A 10,000-nucleotide genomic window follows, 5' to 3' on the forward strand; every position below is an offset into this window, starting at 1 on the left:
TCAGGAACCGGACCGGATCCCTCTGAGCTGAGGGAGCGAAGCGGAACCGACTCCAGACTCGCTTTCTGTTTTTCTTCCCAGGCCGGTCCAGCACCAGGCCGTTTATTTGGGGTTTTATTTTGGGGTTTTATTTTGGGGTTTTATTTTGGGGTTTTCACTGCGTGATATTTGTGTGTCGGAGCTTCACCTCGACTCTCCGGGTTTTATCGTCTGAGCGCAGAGTTTGTTGACAGAGACGAAACAGAACCAACGGTTTCCAAAGCTGGAGTCAGCAGGTTTTCACACAACGAAAACTAACTTTCATATAATATTCCCTAATTTGTTTCAGATTAGATAAGTTTATTTTGTATTTGCTTTTTATTATGAATTTACATAAAAGAACTGTGTATCATGATAACTGGACAGCATTTCATTTCAGTTATTTCAGTTATTGGAAGATGATAAACAGTAATACTGAATTATGGATGGAAAATGAATCTGCTCTTTAAAATCCTACTCTTATAATCTTACATTTTTATGATTTTTTTTCTCTTTTTTCATTTAGTTAGTAGTTTACTGCTTTTGTGCATTTTTTAAAATAGTTTTTGTTTGTGTTGTGTTTTATCTCACCTTACAGCACTTCGTAACTCTTGTTTGGAAAAGTCCTTTATAAATAAAGTTATGATTATTAGTAATACTTATTGCCCTGCTTGTTGTTGTTGTTGAATTCAGCTTCTTACTGCTTTCACTGCTGAAAGGTCAGAGCCTGTGTGTGTGTGTGTGTGTGTGTGTGTGTGTGTGTGTGTGTGTGTGTGTGTGTGTGTGTGTATGTGTGTGTGTGTGTGTGTGTGTGTGTGTGTGTGATCTGAGTCGTCTCCCTCTGAGTCTCTCAGCAGCACAGCGCTCCAGACAGATCAACGGACCAGCATGCATTTGGGGCGGGGGGGCTGTCACATCAGAGGAGCCTGCTGACCCCCCCCTCCCCCCCCTCCCCTCCCCTTCATGTCTTTACTTCTCTCTGTATCCCTCCTTCTTCCTTTAACCCACTTCTCTCCTTCTCTCCTTCCTCCTCCTCTCACTGCTCTTCCTCCTCCTGTGGGGGGTTTAGCCCCTCCCTCCCTCCCCACTACAGCAGCCTGCTATTGGTTCTCCCAAGTGTCACTCAGGAGGAGGCGGGTCCAGTCCAGCCTCCTCTCTGCCTGACCCTGAGTCAGTTACTATGAACAGAACACAGGTCTCTTGTTTTGTGACGTCTTCTCTCTCTTCTCTGTGTTTTATTCAGTCAGCCTGATAACTGACAGACGGTCTGTGGAGACTCACTGACAGACGGTCTAACTGACAGACGGTCTAACTGACCGACGGTCTAACTGACCGACGGTCTAACTGACAGACGGTCTAACTGACAGACGGTCTAACTGACCGACGGTCTAACTGACAGACGGTCTAACTGACCGACGGTCTAACTGACAGACGGTCTAACTGACCGACAATCTAACTGACAGACGGTCTAACTGACAGACGGTCTAACTGACAGACGGTCTAACTGACCGACGGTCTAACTGACAGACGGTCTAACTGACCGACGGTCTAACTGACCGACGGTCTAACTGACAGACGGTCTAACTGACAGACAGTCAAATAACAGATAATGAAGCTGCAGCTGAACCAGAGTCTATACACTCCTCTACACACAGTTTAACATTTAATATGTGTTTTAAAATCAGAATGTTTAAGCACAATCCCTGTAAAATAAACTAATACAGTAAAACAGATTATTATAAAGTTCCTCCATGGTTAAATAAAGACTGTTAGATATTGAATGAACACATTCTGTCCCTTTGGAGTAAAGTAGAGTAGAGTAGAGCTGAGGAGAGAGAGTACAGCAGAATATAGTCCAGTGGAGTAGAGTAGAGAACAGTAGAGTAGAGAATAGTAGAGTAGAGAACAGTAGAGTAGAGAACAGTAGAGTAGAGAACAGTAAAGAACAGTAGAGAACAGTAGAGTAGAGAACAGTAAAGAACAGTAGAGAACAGTAGAGTAGAGAACAGTAGAGTAGAGAACAGTAGAGAACAGTAGAGAACAGTAGAGAACAGTAGAGAACAGTAGAGTAGAGAACAGTAGAGAACAGTAGAGTAGAGAACAGTAGAGTAGAGAACAGTAGAGAACAGTAGAGAACAGTAGAGAACAGTAGAGTAGAGAACAGTAGAGAACAGTAGAGTAGAGAACAGTAGAGTAGAGAACAGTAGAGAACAGTAGAGAACAGTAGAGTAGAGAACAGTAGAGTAGAGAACAGTAGAGAACAGTAGAGAACAGTAGAGTAGAGAACAGTAGAGAACAGTAGAGAACAGTACAGTAGAGAACAGTAGAGAACAGTACAGTAGAGAACAGTACAGTAGAGAACAGTAGAGAACAGTAGAGTAGAGAACAGTACAGTAGAGAACAGTAGAGAACAGTAGAGTAGAGAACAGTAGAGAACAGTAGAGTAGAGAACAGTACAGTAGAGAACAGTAGAGAACAGTAGAGTAGAGAACAGTAGAGTAGAGAACAGTAGAGTAGAGAACAGTAGAGAACAGTAGAGAACAGTAGAGTAGAGAACAGTAGAGAACAGTAGAGTAGAGAACAGTAGAGTAGAGAACAGTAGAGTAGAGAACAGTAGAGAACAGTAGAGAACAGTAGAGAACAGTAGAGTAGAGAACAGTAGAGTAGAGAACAGTAGAGAACAGTAGAGTAGAGAACAGTAGAGTAGAGAACAGTAGAGTAGAGAACAGTAGAGAACAGTAGAGTAGAGAACAGTAGAGTAGAGAACAGTAGAGAACAGTAGAGAACAGTAGAGTAGAGAACAGTAGAGTAGAGAACAGTAGAGAACAGTAGAGAACAGTAGAGAACAGTAGAGTAGAGAACAGTAGAGAACAGTACAGTAGAGAACAGTAGAGAACAGTACAGTAGAGAACAGTACAGTAGAGAACAGTAGAGAACAGTAGAGAACAGTAGAGAACAGTAGAGTAGAGAACAGTACAGTAGAGAACAGTAGAGAACAGTAGAGTAGAGAACAGTAGAGAATAGTAGAGAACAGTAGAGTCGAGAACAGCACAGTAGAGAACAGTAGAGAACAGTAGAGAACAGTAGAGTAGAGAACAGTAGAGAACAGTAGAGTAGAGAACAGTAGAGAACAGTAGAGAACAGTAGAGTAGAGAACAGTAGAGAACAGTAGAGAACAGTACAGTAGAGTAGAGAACAGTAGAGAACAGTAGAGAACAGTAGAGTAGAGAACAGTAGAGAACAGTAGAGAACAGTAGAGTAGAGAACAGTAGAGAACAGTAGAGAACAGTACAGTAGAGTAGAGAACAGTAGAGAACAGTAGAGAACAGTAGAGAAGAGTAGAGTAGAGAACAGTAGAGAACAGTAGAGAACAGTACAGTAGAGTAGAGAACAGTAGAGAACAGTAGAGAACAGTACAGTAGAGTAGAGAACAGTAGAGAACAGTAGAGAACAGTAGAGAACAGTAGAGAACAGTACAGTAGAGTAGAGAACAGTAGAGAACAGTAGAGTAGAGAACAGTAGAGAACAGTAGAGTAGAGAACAGTAGAGAACAGTAGAGAACAGTACAGTAGAGTAGAGAACAGTAGAGTAGAGAACAGTAGAGAACAGTAGAGAACAGTAGAGTAGAGAACAGTAGAGAACAGTAGAGTAGAGAACAGTAGAGTAGAGAACAGTAGAGAACAGTAGAGTAGAGAACAGTAGAGAACAGTAGAGAACAGTAGAGTAGAGAACAGTAGAGTAGAGAACAGTAGAGAACAGTAGAGAACAGTACAGTAGAGAACAGTAGAGAACAGTACAGTAGAGAACAGTACAGTAGAGAACAGTAGAGAACAGTAGAGTAGAGAACAGTACAGTAGAGAACAGTAGAGAACAGTAGAGTAGAGAACAGTAGAGAACAGTAGAGTAGAGAACAGTAGAGAACAGTAGAGTAGAGAACAGTAGAGTAAAGAACAGTAGAGTAGAGAACAGTAGAGAACAGTAGAGAACAGTAGAGTAGAGAACAGTAGAGAACAGTAGAGTAGAGAACAGTAGAGTAGAGAACAGTAGAGAACAGTAGAGAACAGTAGAGAACAGTAGAGTAGAGAACAGTAGAGTAGAGAACAGTAGAGAACAGTAGAGAACAGTAGAGTAGAGAACAGTAGAGTAGAGAACAGTAGAGTAGAGAACAGTAGAGAACAGTAGAGAACAGTAGAGTAGAGAACAGTAGAGTAGAGAACAGTAGAGAACAGTAGAGAACAGTAGAGTAGAGAACAGTAGAGAACAGTAGAGAACAGTACAGTAGAGAACAGTAGAGAACAGTACAGTAGAGAACAGTACAGTAGAGAACAGTAGAGAACAGTAGAGAACAGTAGAGTAGAGAACAGTACAGTAGAGAACAGTAGAGAACAGTAGAGTAGAGAACAGTAGAGAACAGTAGAGAACAGTAGAGTCGAGAACAGTACAGTAGAGAACAGTAGAGAACAGTAGAGAACAGTAGAGTAGAGAACAGTAGAGAACAGTAGAGTAGAGAACAGTAGAGAACAGTAGAGAACAGTAGAGTAGAGAACAGTAGAGAACAGTAGAGAACAGTACAGTAGAGTAGAGAACAGTAGAGAACAGTAGAGAACAGTAGAGTAGAGAACAGTAGAGAACAGTAGAGAACAGTAGAGTAGAGAACAGTAGAGAACAGTAGAGAACAGTACAGTAGAGTAGAGAACAGTAGAGAACAGTAGAGAACAGTAGAGAACAGTAGAGTAGAGAACAGTAGAGAACAGTAGAGAACAGTACAGTAGAGTAGAGAACAGTAGAGAACAGTAGAGAACAGTACAGTAGAGTAGAGAACAGTAGAGAACAGTAGAGAACAGTAGAGAACAGTACAGTAGAGAACAGTAGAGAACAGTAGAGAACAGTAGAGAACAGTACAGTAGAGTAGAGAACAGTAGAGAACAGTAGAGTAGAGAACAGTAGAGAACAGTAGAGTAGAGAACAGTAGAGAACAGTAGAGAACAGTAGAGAACAGTAGAGTAGAGAACAGTAGAGAACAGTAGAGTAGAGAACAGTAGAGAACAGTAGAGAACAGTACAGTAGAGTAGAGAACAGTAGAGAACAGTAGAGAACAGTAGAGAACAGTACAGTAGAGTAGAGAACAGTAGAGAACAGTAGAGAACAGTACAGTAGAGTAGAGAACAGTAGAGAACAGTAGAGAACAGTACAGTAGAGTAGAGAACAGTAGAGAACAGTAGAGAACAGTACAGTAGAGAACAGTAGAGAACAGTAGAGAACAGTAGAGTACCTGCAGGTTCTTCCTCCACACGTTCACGGCGGCGAAGGCGAGCTGCATCTGTTTCCTGCGAGCGTCTTTGTGGCGTTTGTAGGCGATCTCGATGAAGATGAGGAAGATTCCGGCGACGATGCCGCCGGCCACCAGCATGAACACACCTGAGGGGGCGGGGCCAAAGGTCAAAGGTCAGCGGCCGGCCCGCTGCTGCGCTTCGTCTCGGGGACGCCGGATACACTTTTACTATTTTAGTATTTGATGTTTTGTGTGTAAATCTGTCAAAGTCACACAGCTGATTTATTATTTCTGTCCACAGCTGCTGAACCAAACTGACTGGAGACGGTTAGAGTTATTATCTTCACCAAAATTATCTCTATAAGTGATATGATCTCGATAATTATTAAAAAGATGAAAACTTTGAAAACAGTGCTGCAATATGCTTCAATTACTTAACTAATTTATCATTTCAATCACAAGACATTTGACTTTTTTCTCAAAAAAATAAATAAAGTCCAATAAAGTGCTGCTGATCCACTTTAACTCAGTCAGCAACATGAATATAACAGTTTATAAGATTAAATAAAACATCATTATCATGGTCGTCACGGTAATAAGAATGAGTGGCGGTGTCAGAACCGTTGTTGTTTTTTTAGCTCGATATACAGGAACACTGGTTACTGTCCCGTCCCTCCTGACGGGACAGTAACACTGGTTACTGTCCCGTCCCTCCTGACGGGACAGACTGCTGTGAACACGGCTGAGAGATAATGTAGTGAAGTGTGAAACAGCAGAGAACCAAACAGCAGAGAACCAAACAGCAGAGAACCAAACAGCAGAGAACCTGAGGAGCAGAGCCCCAGAGGTTCCGTCCCGTCCTCAGACAGGCTGAGCATCAGAGGCGTCTCCTACCTGCCATGTTCTCGAAGGTGAGCGTGGCGGGAGCGTTGCTCCTGGAGTCACACTCCTGGTATCGAACCCACGTCTTGTCCAGATCCTCCATGAAGCCGTTCTCATGGGAGCTGAGGAGGGACAAACATCCTCACTGAGGAAAACTGATCCCAGAACACACAGCAGCTCAGCAGGCAGGCCAGACCAGCAGGTGATCAACAGTTAAGCTGCTATCAGATCAGTTCTGTTTCCAATCAATAATACCTCGTATCATTCTAGCTACAAAGTACTTGGTACTACAGCTACAGACAAAGTACTTGGTACTACAGCTACAGACAAAGTACTTGGTACTACAGCTACAGACAAAGTACTTGGTACTACAGCCAGAGACAAAGTACCTGGTACTACAGCTACAGACAAAGTACTTGGTACTACAGCCAGAGACAACGTACTTGGTACTACAGCTACAGACAAAGTACCTGGTACTACAGCTACAGACAAAGTACTTGGTACTACAGCTACAGACAAAGTACTTGGTACTACAGCCAGAGACAACGTACTTGGTACTACAGCTACAGACAAAGTACTTGGTACTACAGCTACAGACAAAGTACTTGGTACTACAGCCAGAGACAACGTACTTGGTACTACAGCTACAGACAAAGTACTTGGTACTACAGCTACAGACAAAGTACTTGGTACTACAGCCAGAGACAACGTACTTGGTACTACAGCTACAAACAAAGTACTTGGTACTACAGCTACAGACAAAGTACTTGGTACTACAGCCAGAGACAACGTACTTGGTACTACAGCTACAGACAAAGTACTTGGTACTACAGCTACAGACAAAGTACTTGGTACTACAGCTACAGACAACGTACTTGGTACTACAGCTACAGACAAAGTACTTGGTACTACAGCTACAGACAAAGTACTTGGTACTACAGCCAGAGACAAAGTACTTGTGGTATAAAGTACCTGAGAATAGCCAGAGACACGTTCTGTTTCCACGGACTGTCCTTCCTCATTCCGATCCCGAAGCCGGACCTGAAGAACAGTTCTCCGGTCGTCACCAGGTCACACTTCTGAGACGCTTCGAACTCCAAAACCGCACTGTCCCAGATGAAGGCATGGAGCTTACTGTGGGGGGGGGGGGGGGGCATCGGGGGGGGAGACATCGGGGGGGGGGGGGGACATCAGGGGTGTCATGTAGTGCAGATCAAAAACCTCTACAGTAGATTTCCAGTCTCCTGACGGTTGGCACCCTGTGAGGCTCCACTTCCTGTGGTGACATCACACTGGTCTGACTCTCAGCTGGCTTGTGATGCACAGCTGTGTTTTGTTTTGCTATCTAAGAAAAACTCCTGCATGTTATCTCATGATGCTCCGTGTTCTCCAACATGAGGCAGAACGGTCATTTACAGAACCGCCGTCACGTCCGGAGGAAAAACAGCAGGTACCGAAATCTGATTGGCTGCTGATGGTCAACGACCGCAGAACACACCGTGAGTTGTGTTGGCCACTTGTTTCTGACTCTATATACTGTATATCCTACATAGAGGTGTATAGAAATCCTCTATGTTGTTTAAATGTGAATATAGATGCAGGACATATAGAAGAGCGTACTTGTCCCTGACGGCCTGGATGGCCTCGGCGGCGCTCTCGTAGTTGTGTTTCTCCATGTGCCGGTACATGGTGCTCAGCTCCACCTGCCGTCTGAAGTAAATATCCACCGAACTCTGCTTCACTGTGGCGTAGATGAACTTATCTGACGGGTTACGCAGCTGAGGAGAGAAGAGAGGAGAGTAAAACAGAACAGAACAGAAGAGAAGAGAAGAGACAGAACAGAACAGAACAGAAGAGAAGAGAAGAGAACAGACAGAACAGAACAGAAGAGAAGAGACAGAACAGAACAGAACAGAACAGAAGAGAAGAGACAGAACAGAACAGAACAGAACAGAAGAGAAGAGACAGAACAGAACAGAACAGAACAGAACAGAAGAGAAGAGACAGAACAGAACAGAACAGAAGAGAAGAGACAGAACAGAACAGAAGAGAAGAGAACAGAACAGAACAGAAGAGACAGAACAGAACAGAACAGAACAGAAGAGACAGAACAGAACAGAACAGAACAGAAGAGACAGAACAGAACAGAACAGAACAGAACAGAAGAGACAGAACAGAACAGAACAGAACAGAAGAGACAGAACAGAACAGAACAGAACAGAACAGAAGAGACAGAACAGAACAGAACAGAAGAGAACAGAAGAGACAGAAGAGAACAGAACAGAAGAGAACAGAACAGAAGAGACAGAACAGAAGAGAACAGAAGAGAACAGAACAGAACAGAAGAGAACAGAACAGAACAGAACAGAAGAGAACAGAACAGAAGAGACAGAACAGAAGAGAACAGAAGAGAACAGAACAGAAGAGACAGAACAGAAGAGAACAGAAGAGAACAGAAGAGAACAGAACAGAAGAGAACAGAAGAGAACAGAACAGAACAGAACAGAACAGAAGAGAACAGAACAGAAGAGACAGAACAGAACAGAAGAGAAGAGAAGAGAAGAGAACAGAACAGAAGAGACAGAACAGAAGAGACAGAACAGAACAGAAGAGAACAGAAGAGACAGAACAGAACAGAACAGAACAGAAGAGAACAGAACAGAAAAGACAGAACAGAACAGAACAGAACAGAAGAGAAGAGAAGAGAACAGAACAGAAGAGACAGAACAGAACAGAAGAGAAGAGACAGAACAGAACAGAACAGAAGAGACAGAACAGAACAGAAGAGAAGAGACAGAACAGAACAGAACAGAACAGAACAGAAGAGAAGAGAACAGAACAGAAGAGACAGAACAGAACAGAACAGAAGAGACAGAACAGAACAGAACAGAACAGAACAGAACAGAAGAGACAGAACAGAACAGAACAGAACAGAACAGAACAGAAGAGACAGAACAGAAGAGACAGAACAGAACAGAAGAGACAGAACAGAACAGAACAGAAGAGACAGAACAGAACAGAACAGAACAGAACAGAAGAGACAGAACAGAAGAGACAGAACAGAACAGAACAGAAGAGAAGAGAACAGAACAGAAGAGACAGAACAGAACAGAACAGAACAGAACAGAAGAGACAGAACAGAACAGAACAGAAGAGACAGAACAGAACAGAAGAGACAGAACAGAACAGAAGAGACAGAACAGAAGAGACAGAACAGAACAGAACAGAAGAGAAGAGAACAGAACAGAAGAGACAGAACAGAACAGAACAGAACAGAACAGAAGAGACAGAACAGAACAGAAGAGAAGAGACAGAACAGAACAGAACAGAACAGAACAGAACAGAACAGAAGAGACAGAACAGAACAGAACAGAACAGAACAGAAGAGACAGAACAGAACAGAACAGAAGAGACAGAACAGAACAGAACAGAACAGAACAGAACAGAACAGAAGAGACAGAACAGAACAGAACAGAAGAGAAGAGAACAGAACAGAAGAGACAGAACAGAACAGAACAGAAGAGAAGAGAAGAGAAGAGAACAGAACAGAAGAGACAGAACAGAACAGAAGAGAAGAGAAGAGAAGAGAACAGAACAGAAGAGACAGAACAGAACAGAACAGAAGAGACAGAACAGAACAGAAGAGAAGAGAACAGAACAGAAGAGAACAGAACAGAAGAGACAGAACAGAACAGAACAGAACAGAAGAGAAGAGAAGAGAACAGAACAGAAGAGACAGAACAGAACAGAAGAGAAGAGACAGAACAGAACAGAACAGAACAGAAGAGACAGAACAGAACAGAAGAGAAGAGAACAGAACAGAAGAGA

At 42.9% G+C, this 10,000-nt stretch overlaps 1 protein-coding gene across 1 annotated transcript in view; it reads right to left on the bottom strand.

Annotated features, from left to right (window-relative positions):
- grin1b (glutamate receptor, ionotropic, N-methyl D-aspartate 1b) overlaps positions 1-10,000 on the bottom strand; it is a 67,071-nt gene that overhangs the window by 13,860 nt on the left and 43,211 nt on the right. The window contains exons 15-18 of the mRNA XM_078285405.1: positions 7,793-7,950; positions 7,145-7,306; positions 6,185-6,294; positions 5,291-5,436 (exon numbers count right to left, since the gene is read on the bottom strand). Coding sequence (XP_078141531.1) covers positions 5,291-5,436; positions 6,185-6,294; positions 7,145-7,306; positions 7,793-7,950 — 576 coding nt within the window. The remainder of the gene's footprint in view (positions 1-5,290; positions 5,437-6,184; positions 6,295-7,144; positions 7,307-7,792; positions 7,951-10,000) is intronic.

This window comes from Centroberyx gerrardi, chromosome 8, assembly GCF_048128805.1.
Source record: "Centroberyx gerrardi isolate f3 chromosome 8, fCenGer3.hap1.cur.20231027, whole genome shotgun sequence".
NCBI lineage: Eukaryota > Metazoa > Chordata > Actinopteri > Beryciformes > Berycidae > Centroberyx > Centroberyx gerrardi.